Source organism: Entelurus aequoreus, linkage group LG15, assembly GCF_033978785.1.
Source record: "Entelurus aequoreus isolate RoL-2023_Sb linkage group LG15, RoL_Eaeq_v1.1, whole genome shotgun sequence".
In the NCBI taxonomy this organism is placed as follows: Eukaryota; Metazoa; Chordata; class Actinopteri; order Syngnathiformes; family Syngnathidae; genus Entelurus; species Entelurus aequoreus.
The window spans coordinates 22,532,583-22,550,814 of record NC_084745.1 but is presented as its reverse complement, the minus strand read 5'-3'; the positions used below and the strand labels follow the sequence as shown (position 1 = coordinate 22,550,814).

General features: G+C 38.5%; 1 protein-coding gene across 2 annotated transcripts; it reads left to right on the top strand.

Moving 5' to 3' along the window:
* The first annotated feature begins 191 nt into the window (after nucleotides 1-191).
* ube2wb (ubiquitin conjugating enzyme E2 Wb) lies at nucleotides 192-17,807 on the top strand. 2 transcript variants are annotated; one of them, XM_062021070.1, is made up of 6 exons: nucleotides 192-290; nucleotides 1,055-1,146; nucleotides 10,492-10,594; nucleotides 12,547-12,702; nucleotides 16,069-16,144; nucleotides 16,232-17,807. In XM_062021070.1, the coding sequence occupies exons 1-6, from the start codon at nucleotides 276-278 to the stop codon at nucleotides 16,243-16,245; spliced, it is 456 nt and encodes a 151-aa protein (XP_061877054.1). In that variant the 5' UTR covers nucleotides 192-275; the 3' UTR covers nucleotides 16,246-17,807. The 2 variants fall into 2 exon arrangements, with proteins under 2 accessions (XP_061877054.1, XP_061877055.1); XM_062021071.1 differs by lacking the exon at nucleotides 192-290 and adding an exon at nucleotides 402-778.
* Nucleotides 17,808-18,232: the final 425 nt, after the last annotated feature.

Below are 18,232 nucleotides of genomic sequence, written 5' to 3'. Positions count from 1 at the left end.
GTTCCGCTCGTGCGAACTAAAACGGAAGCTAAGCCCCCCCCCCCCCCCGAACATACAAATATATTAAAGGACTATAGTTTAAGAAATATTTCTGTAGTTTCATATTTTTTAGATAACTGCGCACAACCGGTGTACATTTTGGTTTTAATGAGTATTCTCTGGCGACAATTGACGGCCTTGTGTCGCCTTGTATGAAAACGGTCACATGACTACGTGACGTCACCGACCTTAACATTACTGCGCGCTGTTGCGTGGCGGCGGGAGGGGCTTCCATCATGGCGTCGATGCAGGTAAGAACACAAATGACAGCCGCCGCTAAGTTGACCATGTACCCGCTCTGGTCCACAGGCTTTTGGCCTCTTTTTAAGTCACGGCGTCATCGACTCAACGGCTTTTGTCCGAAGCCTCCGTGACGTCTGTGTGAACGCGGTGACATGTCGACCTAAACTGTAGACTGGCGGTTGCTGCTAGCATTACTACCAACGTTAGCACATCCTCACCAACACCGAAGGCTAGCGGACAAACCAGTTAGCCCTTGCTCAAAATACTAATGGCCGACGATGTCGTCTCTTTGCTAACACTCTGATACCACAGCAAATATAATGCCACACCTCTAATTTCAGTGTATATTCCTTTTGCTGCTCTGTTGAGTTAGCTTGTGAGGCGACCTGTTCCAGTATCCTCTTGAGCTGAACAGGTGCATCGCTTCATCATCAAAAGAGTTGACCCATTAAGGACAGTCGAATAAACACCAGGATACACACTCATGGCAATGCTTGTATGTGTGCATTCATCTATTACGATATTCATGTTGTATCACGTAGACAAACCTTGTAATCAGTTGCTACAATGGCAAAGCCTAGGGATAGTAGTAAAACAAATCCCCCGTTTCTTGCTCATTAAACTAATTTAATGTCATTACTCTTTGCCAAAGTGTCAAGAAGAGTGGGATTTGTGTCTTGGTTGTTTAAAATGAAGAATGGCACAATTTGAATGGGGTTTTGTTTTTTATTTAAAAATGTCTAATACTATATATAATGTTTGCCCATAACAGAAAAGGCTACAAAAGGAATTATTAGCCCTGCAAAACGATCCACCGCCTGGAATGACGCTTAACGAGAAAAGTGTACAGAACACCATAACACAGTAAGTACCCTTGTCATTTTTACACTCTTAATTCTATGGCTGAGCGATTCAGGGGGAATCACAATTAGAAATTAGATCACAATTCTCTTTAAAGAATAAAAAAAGTGTATTAGTGAGGTAACAGTATCAAAATCTCACGGTACGATATTGTGATCGTATTAAGGCCACAGAAGGGCTGGGCGATATGGCCTTTTTTTAATATCTCGATATTTTTAGGCCATATCGCAATACACGACATATATCTCGATATTTATAAACACTTGATACATATAATCACACCAGTATGATGATTCTATGTGTCTACATTAAAACATTCTTGTTCATACTGCATTAATATATGCTCATTTTAAACTTTCAGGCAGAGAAGGAAATCACAACTAAGTAAATTTACCAAAAGTGTATTTATTAAACTGTTATTAAGCAGTGGCACAAACATTCATGTCATTTCCAAAACAGAAAGTGCAAGATTTCAGAGACATTTTAAAACAAGCTATTAGTGCACTTTTGTGCATGACGTCACTAAGATGACTTTTCAAAACTACACTACATTAAAGTGCACTTTTTGTACAGAACGCCACTACAATAGTTTAAAAACATGATGTCACACAAGATATTTCAATAAGTGTCAAATAAAAATGAGCTGCATAATAGGAAATCAAATAGTGTACGTCCTTCGCTATGTAGTAGGTTCCTGCGGACATTATCGCTTTTTGTCGTGGACTCTTTTTTTCATACGGTGTTGATCTGGAAATGTTGGCCTTGGCATTTTGATGGTGTGGGCGTGTGGCACCAAACGGAGATGTTGACATGCGGAGTAAGCACTCTTCATTCTCTAGCGGGTGACTTTTCAAATGATGCTACATATTAGCAGTAATGCTACTTTTTGTAGAAACGCTTTTGCCCCACACTTGATAAATTACGGTTGTCTGTTCGACATATTCCCACTTGAAGCCAAACCACCGCCAGACGCTTGCTGTTTTTCTTGGGAATTAGTTCTTCCTTCATTTGTTACCAGATTCGCACCTTCTTTCTCTCGTATTACCAGTTGCACCACAGCTAACTTTAGCCATGCTGCTATCTCTCTGCTGCGCGAGGGCGTATACGTATGTGACGTATGACGTGACAGTATGTGACGTGTGTAAGAATGTGCGCTTGGTGTCTGAGAAGGAGACACAAGAAAGAGTGGGAAGAGCCTGTCGTGTAATGCCAGCAGCTAAAAGCAACTGCGTGAGAACGTATACTCCGATATCACGATATAGTAATTTTCTATATCGCACAGAGACAAACCAGCGATATATCGATATATCGCCCAGCCCTAGGCCACAGTACATTTATTATTGTGGTTTTGTCCCAAAATAAAAGGCTTGGTTAAAAAAAATTCATAATCTGAATAATGAAGTGGCAGGAATGTTTAGGTAAACAGTTACTGTAATTGAACACAAACATGTATCATTATATTTATTACTACAAACATGTATTTGAAGTGCAAAAATTTGTGCGGAAACATCCTCTGTTTCAAGCAAATATATAAAAAAAACATTGCAAGTCTTTAAACTGACAACGTAAACATTCAGTGTAACAAGTGTAAAACAATAATGTTCACTTTAGTGTCTTTCTACTTTTACTTTCTTAAGTGGAATTTTTTTTAAATATATGTTTGCAAAATGCTGCTTCCCAGAAAATCTGACAATTTAAAGGGGAACTGAACTTTTTGGGGAATTCTGCTTATCGTTCAAAATCATTATGAGAGAGACATGGAGACACAATTATTATTTTTTTTCTTCGCTTTCTAACATATAAAACTAGGTTCGTTCTCGGTGGCTAGCAATGTAGCTAATGGGAGCAATCAATTCTACCTCTAAATCACTTTATAAAGCATTCAAAAACTTGTCAACAAGATTTAAAATATGTTCCATAACCTGTTTAATAACCAAGCTGTAGTGTCATTGTTATTGTAAGAGCGAACACTGAGGAGCTCTTTTTATCGTAGTAACACATCGGCATGCTTCGATATTAGCTGTAAAAGCTAACTACGGCAAGAGTACCACTGATAAAGTGCCACTGATTAAAGTACCACACACTAGGTGTGGTGAAATTACCCTCTGCATTTGACCCATCCCCTTGTTCCACCCCCTGGGAGGTGAGTAGAGCAGTAGAGCAGTGAGCAGCAGCGGTGGCCGCGCTCGGAAATCATTTTTGGTGATTTAACCCCCTATTCCAACCCTTGATGCTGAGTGCCAAGCAGGGAGGTAATGGGTCCCATTTTATAGTCTTTGGTATGACTCGACCGGGGTTTGAACTCACAACCTACCGATCTCAGGGCGGACACTCTAACCACAAGGCCACTAAGCAGGATAAGCTAGTGATAGATAGCAAGAGATAAGCTAGCTTCTACAACAACAAGAAACGCGTTTGAGTTTGTATTGCACAACACTGCGATACGACACCAATTTTACTGACTGAAAAACATGAACAATCATTACAGTATCTGTATTAGCCCACATTTCATCTTTTGTTTGTACACAGCTGAGCTAGGCAGACATCGTATGTACTGTAGTTGTACTAACACACATGGCGTGCTGCGTGTATCATGATCGATATTAAAGTGACCCACTCGATCGACAGTTGTTCGTCTGGTCCAGCTGGCCGGGGACGTTTCCTGTTGATTTTGGGTAAGCAATCCATTGTAGTTGAAATAGCTTGGCTCGAAGTTCCATATTTATAGTGTCAAAATCGGCTTCCGTCTGCTCCAACGTCTCACTTGCTCGCTTCTATAAACAGTATATTTAGCTTCAAAAGTATAAGGTTGTAAATCCTCCTTAGTCCAAAAATAGTTGTCTTCGTTGTCTGTTACCAAATCTGCCATTTTAAAAACACACTTGTGTTTAAGTCCCGAAGTAGGAACACATGTTGCCAGAAGTCAGACGTGGAAACAAAAATCAATGCGTGGAAAAAAATCAGTCCCGGAAATTATTAAAATAATCAAAATGGTAAATATTGAAGATTACATATTGTTATGAACGTGTCTGTTACTACATTATACTTGCACTGTGTATATAAAACGTAGGAGTGTTTTGAAATTGTTTTAGAGGGATTTGAAGGCTACAACAGTGACTCTCATTAGCTACATCTTTCAAGCATTTTTTATCATCTTTAAAATCGTAAAAAAAAAGACGTGTGTTCTTGTCTCTCATAATGATTGTGAATGATAGGCAAAATTCCCAAAAAAGTGCAGTTCCCCTTTAACTTGTAATAATGTTGATAACTCACAAACTGATTTTAGCCTCTCTGGCTTCAAATATGTTTCCCGGGTTTGTCAAGTAGTGGTCACGCTCCCACTGGGCGCTTTCTCTCTGCGCCGTGACGGCTCTGTCGATGCTCGAGACGAAGGTGACATGCTTTGCTTTACAGTAAGGCAGAATTTTTTTTTTTTTTTACCTGCGCCAAAGAGGGTTTGTCTGTCTGTTTGTTAGCAGCATAAGTCACAAGGTTATGGACAGATTTTGATGAAACAATTCCTTTTATCGACTATGAACACATTTCTCCTGCATGCTTCCTCTTCTCTTCACTGCGTTCCATGAACCCACCTTGCCGGTCCCGCAGTACGCTGAGAATTCGATGAGATGTAGTTTATTTTCAGACCAGCCAATACACAAAAGTGCCAGAAAAAACTACACCGTCCAAGTTTTCGCTTGATACATCACATGTCATGGTATTGAGGATTTTTTACCTTTACATCCCTAATATGTATACAGGTTGTCCCCGGTTTAAGAATGAGTTGCGTTCCTATGACACATTAGTCTGTATTATGCTTTAATACTTAGATGACTCAAAATGTACACAGAACACATGAAGGACATATAAAATGTAAAAAAAAAAGAAAAAAAGACTGACTACAAAAAAATACCTTTTAAAAGAACTAATAAGAAGTAGTAAACAAAAAATCTCAAGTTATCACTATCGGATTCTTATTCATGTTTATGGATACAATTGTTGTCTTTCCTAATTAGTTTTTATCTGCGTTTCTCCCCAATCTGAGCATTTTAACAATCTATGTGGTGGATTTCTTTTTCTCAGTTACCCTGCCATTTTTTTGCCCATTCCGACTGTTGTTAGTCAACACCTTTGACGCACAGTCCTTGGCGACTGCTAGGTTGTCTTGCTAGCATTTAAACTTTTTTTTAGGAAGAGTTAGTTCCTTATGCCAAATGGTAATCAAGCCAGTGATGTAATTATGGTCAAGATCTGTGGTTGTGAAAAGTGCCAAAATACAGAGGTAATCTCAGTTTTGGTATGCCCCACTTTGGACTACATGGTTTTCAATGCACATTTTTGCCTCAGATATCATACAGGAAGACATTGCATGTAACAAACATGTATGACTGCAAAAAAAACCACCATGGGGCTGAAAAAAGTTACAAGTACCAGCACTCAGATAAAGAAAGTAATAAAACACCATTGAATTCAAGAAATAATTTGTAGCAAAGTACATCTGTCCTTTAATGGCGGTCTTTGCCAACAAGAGTTTTCAGTTAAGGTAAAAGCAATGCAGGGTTTCCCGCAGCGTTTTGTTAAGGCATCCGCCTTAACAACAAAGAGCCACCGCCTAAACTAAAGTCTTAAGCTGCTCCGCTTAGTTCTCCTCTGCCTCTGTCAGTACGTCTCTGCAGCACCCAGCATTGTCCCACCTACAGAACCATCTGATTGGTTACACGCAGAGCGGTAACAGCCAATCAGCAGTGTGTATTCAGAGCGCATGTAACAGCCAATCAGCAGTGCGTATTCAGAGCGCATGTAACAGCCAATCAGCAGTGCGTATTCAGAGCGCATGTAACAGCCAATCAGCAGTGCGCATTCAGAGTGCATGTAACAGCCAATCAGCAGTGCATATTCAGAGCGCATGGAGTCAGTGCTCCTGCGGTGGGGTGAGCAGAAAGGTGTTTAGCTGGTAAGCATAATGCAGCGGACTCTCCCCAAATTATAATAAACACTTCCAAGTCAACTACTAGTAACATCACTATGAGCCCGTTGACGTTCTAGAAACATAAGCGGCAGCTCAGCTCGCTCGCAGTCCTTGAGGTGAAGGCTAATTAGCTTTTAGCGTAATGTTAGCTCACTGTGCGTTGTGTGTGTGTGCGTGCGTGTGTGTTACGGACAGCAAAGCCCTGTCTGTCTGAGAGAAAGACAAGCATTATTGACCTACAGTTACCAACTAAGTTATTTCACTACCTTTTTCTGTGTTGAAGCAGCAAAAAAGGATATTATGTTAAATCAGTGGTTCTTAACCTTGTTGGAAGTACCGAACCCCACCAGTTTCATATGCGCATTCACCAATGATGTTATTATAAAATAAATTCTAATAGATATATATTTTACAAACAGAAAGATACAGGAATGTACACATAATCCCATGTTTACATCTCATTGTGCAACATGTGAATGTTTTAGTGGAAACTAAATGTGATATTTGAAAGGGGTACACATTATTTCCAAAGTACGACCCCCCACCCAGACATACAATACTAGTACACAGCTCATGAAAAACAATATGTTATAGTCATTGTAAGTGGGCCAAAACACTTATTAGAAAATAATCATGGAAATGACAGCTGTCATTTGATTATAATAATAAAACATTGAACTTGTTATTTAGTCAGGTTTGGGACAGGTGTGCTGCAGGTGTGACCACAGTGCATTTGCACATCTGACGTAGCTCACATGCGCTCCACCGAATGCTCAAGGAGTTTTTGCGTTTGCTCACACATGGAAAATTAGAGGGATCATTGTTTGAATTGAATTGAAGAGTTTCCTGAAGCTGTCTGATAATTGATATAATAATGTAACTGCATCATAAAGCCTACATGAACTCCATGGTGTTCAGGGATGAATAGTCTCTCCTATTGCTATTGTACTATTTTTTCAGCTATAGTTACATTAATCATTAGTAATGTTGCAGCCTAGTTTTCAATGGCAGGGTCTCTGCTATATATCACATGTTGATAAAAATATAACATTTACATAATAAAAATCAACTACAGGCTTCCCAAATGCTGTAATAAATTAAGCGTGATGAGTTGAGCATATGTCAGCATGTGGCCCCACTTTTAACTATTTTTTTCAAACGCTTATTGCAAACGCTTACTTACAGTAAGTCATTAATTTGACTTTAAGTCATTATTTTGTCATTATTTTGACTTAGTAAATTACTAAATCATAATAATGACGTACTTAGTATCTCAGGTAACTAGGACTGGTTTGTTTTTACTTTACGGAAAAAATATCGTATATTGCCATTCAGCAAATGGAACGGAAAACACAACCAAAAGTTGTAGGCGTCTTCACGCGACGAAGCCGGCCTACTTCACCGCAGTCTGTAGTCTATTGCCCCCCAGGCTGTGGTGGCAGCGACGAGGTGGAGACGTGATGGCGACAGGCTGAGTTACACCGATCCTTACACCCACCCACCCTCTTCCCTGGTCCCCTCCCCCTGGAGTGTCACCACCTTAACTAACACATTTTCTGGGGGAAACACTGCAATGTTAAATATTGATCCATTTAATCTGGCATTTAATATATTTTTCTGCATGTACAACTAGAATTATTTGCAATGCAATGTGGTGTGTTAATATTTTTTGGTGTTGAGAACCGATTTAAAATGTAATTTTGATTAAAAAATCTAATCTTGTATGTACCGGTAGATACAAAACCACTTAGGAGTGCATTGTAAACAGGACTGCCTGTATGAATTATATAAACTCCATATTGATGAAAATGTAAGTCAAGCTGTGAAATACGCTTGGTCAATGGCCATTTATTTAAAAAAATATAAAATAAAACCTGTTTTTCTCTTTTTGTACATAGTTTCATGTACGTTGTTAAGAAATAATGTTTTTAGTTGGGTCAGGCTCATTTCTTTTTGGCATTATTTATGGGAGGTCCTGCAGGGATAGTTGACGGGGCACTTCAGTAATATAAACTAATTGAAAGACTCACGTCAATTAATTGGGCAGTGAGAATATGGAGGAATGAGTAAGAAGAATCATCAAGTTCATCGATAGTTTGTTTTGTTTTTTTTATACATTTTTGTGCAGCTCTTCTGAAATCTAATGTTTTAATTAGTTATGGCATTAGTTATGTCTGTGAACATCTGTAAAATGAAGTTGTGCCAATAAATAACCAATAAGACGAATTCTAATCTCAGGTAGGATGAATTGGCAGTGTTTCAACCTCTCAAGTGACTCTGATGGAGTATTACCAGTCTCTTCCTTATCAAATATTTAAAAGTTGGCATTGCAGTCTGACTTTTAGTGTTCCTTCAATGTGTGTCAGTAATGGGCCGTTAAATGACACTCACAGGTTCACAAGATAAATTCAGGTTTTGTTTTCAGTTTCCTTAGTAAGTTATTTTTAAGCTTTGGAGTTTATTCCGTGACGACATCTCAGTCAGACTCGAAATGTTTTGTGCGACTGTCAAAGTATTCCAACCAGTTTTGCTGGCTTCCCTGTTGAACGTGCATCCCAGGCTTGAGATGGTTTGGATGGGTGTGTCAACTCTGATCATTGACACTTTTAAGCAGCCAGGGTTGACCTTAAGCAGGAATTTCCCTCTCTCTTGGGTTTTATGTTTTATTTTTTCTCCCAGCCAGAAGGGCAAGATAATTATTTTACACAAACATAAAAATGCTCGCATCGTGGGTTTGTGTGCGACAGAGATAAGGTGCCCTTTTTTTCCCAGCCTTGTTTAGAGAACACTGACATTGTTTTTCAGTTTACAGTACGATCGAGCAGATGGCTTGGCTTTAGGAGCTGATGCAAGGAGTCAAGCAAACAACGTAACTCCTACTTGGAATATATGCTCACTTTGTCCTTGTCCTATTGATTGCTTCACTGGACTGACAGTTTTAATGTAATGCAATGTCCAGTGAAATATAATAAACAAAACAAAAATGAATAGTTTATATATCCATAGTTGCCATTATTATTTTTTTAAACTACAGACAATTATGTTGAAGATGATGAGTAATGATTAAAATACGATTTCAGGAAGCAAAACGAATAACTTAATAAACACTGTTTACTTTACAATGTTTAAATTTTGTCTAATTATTGACCAAGTAATGTTGTAGCCAGGACAGGACAGAGATGAATGTAGCCTACTGTGTTGCTCATTTACATAAAATAATCATGTAATTATTTGCAGTAACTAGGAATAGGCAATATAATGGTTTCAGCATTATCCATCCATTTTTTACCGTTTGTCCCTCTCGGGTTCAGGGGGGGCTGGAGCCTATACCAGCTGCACTTGGGCGGAAGGCAGCGTACACCCTGGACAAGTCGCCACCTAATCGCATTAGTCAAGGCTAAATTAAAATCCCTACCTGGCTACCACCAGCAGAGGCACTGTTGATTGGCGAAATTGGTAGAGTGGCCGTGCCAGCAATCGGAGGGTTGCTGGTTACTGGGGTTCAATCCCCACCTTCTACCATCCTAGTCACGTCCGTTGTGTCCTTGGGCAAGACACTTCACCCTTGCTCCTGATGGCTGCTGGTTAGCGCCTTGCATGGCAGCTCCCGCCATCATTGTGTGAATGTGTGTGTGAATGGGTGAATGTGGAAATACTGTCAAAGCGCTTTGAGTACCTTGAAGGTAGAAAAGCGCTATACAAGTAACCCATTTATCATTTATTTATTAATCCATTTGTAGTATAAAGAAGACAAAGTTGTTTGAAGTTGACCTACTGTATACACACAGACATATATGGAAGTCTCACAAGATATTGTAATGTCCCGTACCATCATGCACACTATAGGTTCAAAATCCAGTTATGTTTTGTGGGGATTTTAGAGGTGTACTTTAATTTTACACCAAAATGTGCGTGAACAGTTGAATGACATGTAAGGTATTTGAAGTTTCCACTGTACACTGTCCTGTGTTGCTGAGGCATAACGCACAGACATGCTGACTACAGCGCAATAGCTTTAACTTCCTGGAGCTACTTTCAAAGCATTTGAGAATGATTAGTCATCTCCAAGTGAAGCCCTGAATGCTTGTACACATCAGAAAAAGCCCTGAGGCCTTAAACCCAAACAGCCACAAGTTCTTGGTGTCCTATCAGCTTCACTCTCCTGAAAGAAATTAGGTCGGAGATTATCATGCTTCCATCAATGTCTCCTTTTTATGTCTCCTTAGAGCCTTATACTATGAGCATACACTTCCTATTCATGTAATTGGCTTAACTTAAATAATAGGAAAATGAGCTTAAGTCATCACATGACGAACACGTTTGTGTTTACAGTGCTATACTCAAACTTACCATATATTATTTAACTCCGTGTCTTTCTCCAGGTGGATTGTGGACATGGAGGGAGCCCCCGGCACATTGTACGAAGGAGAAAAATTTCAGCTGCTCTTCAAATTTAGTAGTCGATATCCATTTGATTCACCTCAGGTAAGCACTGTACCACTTTTTTTTCTGTCTTCAAACAAGCTCACACTTCTCTCTAAACACTGGCATCATTTAACATCCATTATAAAATAATTAGGAGCCGAGAATGACAAATTAATGCAGTGAAGCCGTGTTGGAAAGGATTAGAGCAATGATCTTAACACGCCCACCTAAAATTAGACAATTCAACAGTAAATAGGATAACGGTATTACTTTGTATGTTTCTTAGTTAGGGATTTAACGATATGAATTAGTCATTATCGTTATTGTGACCAAAATTATTGTGGTTATAATGATCACGACATTGTTGAATGTGCTCAAAAACTACTTATACACACTGAAATATTTTGACCAAGTTATTTTTTTAAATAACAAACAGACACCCTGTTAGAAAAGTCACTATTTTGCATGTCTTGTGTTTCCTATGCTTCACCGATAGTGTGTTGGTCTTGTTTTGGCTGTTTTAATGACAAATAAACACAGCTTGTAGGTTCAATGTACACAATTGAATGTCTTAGTTGCTCAGACACAATGTGTTCATATACATTTGGATTGGGTATGTTGTTCCTTAATGGGGAGAGGTGTTAAACTCTCTTGTTTTCAAGTGAGCATTTAAGCAAGTGAGCTGGCGCAAGTCAGTGAGTTTATCAAAGTGCAGTTGCAAGTCACACTTGTTCCTTCATTTTAATTTAAAATGGTAATACTAACCATCAGGAGTTTTACCACGGTTATCAGTAATACCGTTTATCGTTACGTCCCTAATCAGTGTATGATCGATTGTTGACGTGAAATAACACTCTTTAATCATCTTTACACTCCACTTTAATCCAATATAGCTACGCTGCCATTGTTGAGCCAATTAGTGGCAATGATACTTAACAAGCACTCCGGTTGGTTTGATTTCCTCTCGTGTTTTAATGCTACTGTAGTATTGGTATTTAAGTTGATTTAGCAATGTTTCTGCTTAGAAATGCTTAATTTAGGATTTAAAAAAAAGTAAATTATGCTTTAAAATAATTTACACAAAAACTGCGATGTGGTGAAGTGGCATTTGAAGCGCAATGTGGCGAGGGATGACTTGTATTTACTTTTTAGAAGTCAACTGTTGCTAACTTGTTTCTATTGGGGAAACAATCCTTGGTAGGAGTTAGATTGGATCAGAATATTTCAAAATTACAAGTTATTTTGAAATACTGTATGTAAACTTTTCATTTAATTTGGCTTGTGTGGTGCAAAGCTTTGGACAATGAGATCACCATTTTGAATTTTTCCTTGTCAAAAATAAGTTTGTGTGCACAATAAAACTACAAAAACTCTGGGTGATATCAATGTGTACAACATTTTAACAATACAGACACAATATTACATATAAGAATAACATGTAAACACAAATGGAACAATAAATAGGACAAGTCTGTGCACTTTTCTTTGCAATGAGGTTAACTGACATAATTTGCTGCCACAAAACACAATGATAAATTGATGAGTTTAATCAGCCACTGCCTCACATCATATGTCATGCATAGTTATCTCCGCCAACAAATAAACCAGTGTTTGGTTTTGAAATACTATATTTGCCTTGTTCAATCAGTGCCTTATTTCCCGACCTGGTATTTTATTGTCTTTTTATATACTTTGTTGGTCCCATTTCCCTGGACAATATTGGGATGTAAGGTTATTTGAGGTGTAGGTGGCCACTCCAGATCCAAAAACACAAGACTTGGTTTATTTAAGCAGTTTGCATGTCAAACAATTGATTTATGCACACTGATGTTCCCTAAATCATACAAGTTTTAAGTTGTCATAGTTGTCTTTTTTGCTGGGAGTTAGTCTTTGTTTTTCCACTTAGAGGTCTTAAAAATTCTCATCTAGAAAAATGCAGAGAATTTCAATTGAAAGGTTTGGATTGATTTAAAATGTAAAAATTGCTTCATTATTCTGTGTCACTGTTGCAGGTAATGTTCACAGGGGAGAATATACCTGTCCACCCACATGTGTATAGCAACGGTCACATTTGTCTGTCCATCCTGACGGAAGACTGGTCCCCAGCCCTCTCAGTGCAATCTGTCTGTCTTAGCATTATTAGCATGTTGTCCAGCTGCAAAGAAAAGGTAAGGAACCTATGAGAAAGGGAGATGTGTATTTAAGGCTGGGCATTAGAACAAATGATTTACCATATTGACAAAAATATAAGAAAACCACTCATTCAAAACCGATTAAAAAAATATACGGTATATAAACAAAAATTTTAAAAAAAAAATATATATATATATATAATATTATTATTTTTATTTTTTTAATTTTATTTTTTTAAACAAAATCAAACACTGAGTCACAGCTGCAATCTCTCCTAATAAGTAGTGTGTGTGTGTGACCGGACAAAAAGCTCTGTATCCCCTGATGAAAAGTTTTTTGGTTTGCATTTGTAAGAGCCTGAATATAACACAACTTGTCTTTTTCAGACTTTTTTTCCTAGGGAAAATAATGTTATTTTTAGGTCAGTTTATATTAGATGTAAATTAAAGATGTGGCGATCGATCTGCCACTGATCAGTATCGGACGATTTTTGTGAACAAGTATGTGATCGCTATTGTCAATTAATGCCGATCACGACGCCCTTGCCCCTGTTGGACACTAACTATAGTTAGTCACGCAACTGACTATTTTATTATATGTCTCCATACACAGTGTGTAGCTGCTCCCCTAAGCTAGTAATCACCTCCATTACGGAAAATAAACTTTCTTAGTAGCTTAAAGGCCTACTGAAATTACATTTTCTTATTTAAACGGGGATAGCAGGTCCATTCTATGTGTCATACGTGATCATTTCGCGATATTGCCATATTTTTGCTGAAAGGATTTAGTAGAGAACATTGACGATAAAGTTCGCAACTTTTGGTCGCTGATAAAAAAGCCTTGCCTGTACCCGAAGTAGCGTGACGCCACAGGTTGTGGAGATCCTCACATCTGCACATTGTTTACAATCATGGCCATCAGCAGCGAGAGCGACGATTACCCCATTAATTTGAGCGAGGATGAAAGATTTGTGGATGAGGAAAGTGAGAGTGAAGGATTAGAGGGCAGTGGAAGCGATTCAGATAGGGAAGATGCTGTGAGAGGCGGGTGGGACCTGATATTCAGCTGGGAATGACTAAAACAGTAAATAAACACAAGACATATATATACTCTATTAGCCACAACCCAACCAGGCTTATATTTAATATGCCACAAATTAATCCCGCATAACAAACACCTCCCCCCTCCCGTCCATATAACCCGCCAATACAAATCAAACACCCGCACAACACACTCAATCCCACAGCCCAAAGTACCGTTCACCTCCGCAAAGTTCATACAGCACATATATTTCCCCAAAGTTACGTACGTGACATGCACATAGCGGCACGCACGGGCAAGCGATCAAATGTTTGGAAGCCGCAGCTGCGTACTCACGGTAGCGCGTATCCAACTCAAAGTCCTCCTGGTAAGAGTCTCTGTTGTCCCAGTTCTCCACAGGCCAATGTGTATCCAACTCAAAGTCCTCCTGGTAAGAGTGTCTGTTGTCCCAGTTCTCCACAGGCCAATGTAAAGCTTGACTGTCATATTTCGGGAATCTAAACAATGAAACACCGGCTACGTGTTTGTGTTGCTGCAGCCGGCCGATAATACACCGCTTCCCACCTACAGCTTTCTTCTTTGCTGTCTTCATTGTTCATTAAACAAATTGCAAAAGATTCACCAACACAGATGTCCAGAATACTGTGGAATTTTGCGATGAAAACAGACGACTTAATAGCTGGCCACAATGGTGTCCCAAAATGTCCGCTACAATCCGTGACGTCACGCGCAAATGTCATCATACCGAGACGGTTTCAGCAGGATATTTTGCGGGAAATTTAAAATTGCACTTTACCAATCTAACCCGGCCGTATTGGCATGTGTTGCAATGTTAAGATTTCATCATTGATAAATAAACTATCAGACTGCGTGGTCGGTAGTAGTGGGTTTCAGTAGGCCTTTAACTACCATTATCAAGTAACATCACTTGATCTAATAGCTGAACTAACCGCTTAGCTAGCTGTAAACACCAAGAAAAAAGGTGCTTAGTAAAGTTTAAGAAGTGTAGATGGAACCACAGCTGGAAAGTAAGCTGTAATTAACAAGTAAATTAATAAGAGTTAGAGGATAATGTAAGCATTGGTATGTCAGCATTGTCACAGTCAGTACACGACATGTTGGGGGAGGGCGGATAGATCCATAAATTGGTGGTGTCACACCAGAGTTAGTATGTGATTGATACTAGCGTGATTATGTATATGTTAATTTTTATCCAAGTCATATTTTGTTGTTTTTGTTAATGTTTACAAACTCGTGGATTAACTCCCTGGACACAGGAGGACAACCCAAAGGCTCTAAATGAGTAGTAGATAGTAGTTTTTGCTTTTGTTTAGTTATTGTGTACTATTGACTGTTTTGCTCAAACAATTTTAAGTGATAAAAGAGAATAAGGGACTATAAAATATTGTGTTACTGTCAATAGCACTCACCATAAATACATTTAATACTTTACAGTTAATACATGTGATTGGTATTGGCATCGGAGGATTTCACTCATGGATGATTGGTATCATAATCGGCAGCATAAAACTTCTGATCAGAACACCCTTAATGTAAAGGCTAGAAAAACTAAATATTTACTCCAATAATGTTTTAAGTAAAGGATTGACAAGACAATAATACTATTTCAATGTTAGCAAGGTATTGTAAAAGGAAGAGTCCTTTTATGGCTACAGAAAATGTATCTGCCCTTAATTTACAGCACCCTCTGCTGGTAGTTTTCACACAGTAGAATTGATTGATTGATTGAGACTTTTATTAGGTTGCACAGTGAAGTACATATTCCGTACAATTGACCACTAAATGGTAACACCGGAATAAGTTTTTCAACTTGTTTAAGTTGGGGTCCACTTAAATTGATTTATGATACATACTATCATATATACTATCATCATAATACAGTCATCACACAAGATAATCACATTGAATTATTTACAATCAGGGGTGTGGAGGGGGGGAGGGGGGTAGGATATGGACAGGATGTGGACATAGAGAGAGAGAGAGAGAGAGAGATCAGAAGGCATAAGAAAAAGTATCTGCATTTGATTGTTTACATTTGATTATTAGCAATCCGGGTGTTAGTTTAGGGTTGTAGCTGCCTGGAGGTGAACCTTTATTGCGGTTTTGAAGGAGGATAGAGATGCCCTTTCTTTTATACCTGTTGGGAGCGCATTCCACATTGATGTGGCATAGAAAGAGAATGAGTTGAGACCTTTGTTAGTTCGGAATCTGGGTTTAACGTGGTTAGTGGAGCTCCCCCTGGTGTTGTGGTCCACATTGATTTATGATGTCCATCCCTATTTAGAGTTGGATTAATTACCTGCTGTGTGCGATGTGTAAAGCATGTGCTTCTCCTGCAGAGAAGACCACCTGACAACTCCTTTTACGTAAGAACGTGTAACAAAAACCCAAAGAAGACAAAATGGTGGTATCACGGTAAGTAAATATTCCCACAGGTCGATTAAATTGAGAGTTTGAAAGGAGTGTGCCTTTTAACATCAGCGTTTGTTATTGCCTTCACAGATGATACTTGCTAATGCACAAAGTTTGTAATACGTCACAGAAGAGAGGAGTCCTACTGATCTACGTGAAGCACTTTTTAATCATTCAGTCTCTGAACTCTGACCTTTGACTGGAACAATGGACACCATACGCTGGAGGCTCTTGATTGCACCCACCTCCCCTGCCGGGCAGCTTGATGCATGTTTTAGTCGGTAATAGCCAAGAATGGTAACCCGTGGAACGTTTAGATGCACCCAAGATGGATCCTTTTCCTGGCCAAACAATAGTAATGCAGTACGTCAGGTGGATTTTTTGTGTATTTCCTGTTTTTAGAATTGTTCCTTTTTGTGTGCGCGTGTGGATGCAGTTGAAAGTCCTTGTTGTGCAATAATCACCAACCGATGGACGCATGCTTGGGCCTACAAAGGAGTTATCCTGAACTAATGGATGTCTGGAAAGGACCCGACCATCTTTAAATTGCTTCATCTATTTTATGCACTGTGAGAGTACATCATTCCCAACACTGTAAGCAGACCCCACTCATTGGTTTTAATTACTGGTCTAGCAAAGCCAGCGTGGCATTAGGTCATACTTTACTCATGTTTAGTTCCACTGGGATAGTATCCAGCCTTAGACATGAGCAGGGGCCTCTTCCATTTTAAAGAATGTTGCTTTCATTTTTTTCCGTTTTGATGCTTTGACATGCTTCTAAAATGTATGGATTTCACCTTTTTTGTACTGTTTTAAGGGGGATTGGACGGTTGACTTTAAAAAAAAAAAAAACATATATAATATATTATTTTCATGTGTTGTATTTAATTTAAAATCTTTCCGCAACGGTAGAGCGTGACAAAAAATGTCTTTACATATATAATAAAGACAAGGCTTTGTAATTCTGCTTGGTCAGAGTTATGGCTCAGGTACTTTTTTCAATAAAGAACTCCTGTAAAAAAAAAAAAAAAACAAGATAACTATCAGATGTTTTAACTATATTTTCACCAAAGGAGACTTCTGTTGTAAAATAACATGTCGAGCTATTGTGTGTGTGTATACAGTATGTTTAATTATTGGGATGATGCATTTATTGTAAACAGTTAGCCTGTCTTTAATTAGAATAAATACAGTTGGCAACAAACCATACTACAAAAATAAGTAGTTTCCAGTGGGATTGCATGCATTTTTGAGCTTTTTGCAAAAGGACAGGCGTGAATACCATATACCGCACTCTTTAAAGTGTAATTTATATTCCTAAATGAAACTGATAAGAAACTTGAATTTTCCATCTGGGATTTTTAGCTTTTTTATTGAAGACCACAGCACATCACTAAGTCAAATATATCTATAACTTCAAAATACTTTACAAGTCGAACACAATTGTGCTGTTATGAAAGTAAAAACAGCCAGAAGGTGCAGGAGAAAAGGTTACATGGTCATCTTTTATTTTTATTTCCCTTTTATTTTTGGTTTGGACTCCCTAGTTTGCAGGTTGATGAGGGTTTATTTATATTTGGGAAAACATGTTCTGGGATGTGCAAGCTTGTGGGTGCCTGTTCATTTTCATAATCGATAATAAAAGCAAATATTAATTTTTGTTAAACTGGTGTGAAGAATTTGTTGGTGATGATAATGTATTTAGAAAAAATCAATGCGAGAACAAACCAGCTGATGCGTGACCGTTGCCATGGGAACTTACAGACTTCAGCATCCTTTAAGAAATACATGTAAAAAAATACATGACCTACACCTAGAATGACTTCAAAACGTAAATAGCAATGTTACTATAGGAAAGAAACGTCATATTTGAGCTTGCCGAAAACATGGCCTTCCAACCTTTCAGGAGATTAAAGTCAATATTTGATTCAAACAGTTAGTCTGGAAATGTAAAAATGAATCCAAGCCGTTGAAGAGGAAAACCAAGACTGAACCATTCCGGCCACCAGCGGGGAGTGTCTGATTTATTCAATAATCTTCTCAGTCTCTCATCTCCTTATGACAGCAATATAAAACGTTTAAAAAACAATT

Coding starts and splice junctions, on each gene's coding strand:
- ube2wb (XM_062021070.1), top strand. Junction 1,147..10,491: donor GTACAGAACACCATAACACA/GTAAGTACCCTT, acceptor GTCTTTCTCCAG/GTGGATTGTGGACATGGAGG. Junction 10,595..12,546: donor ATCCATTTGATTCACCTCAG/GTAAGCACTGTA, acceptor TCACTGTTGCAG/GTAATGTTCACAGGGGAGAA.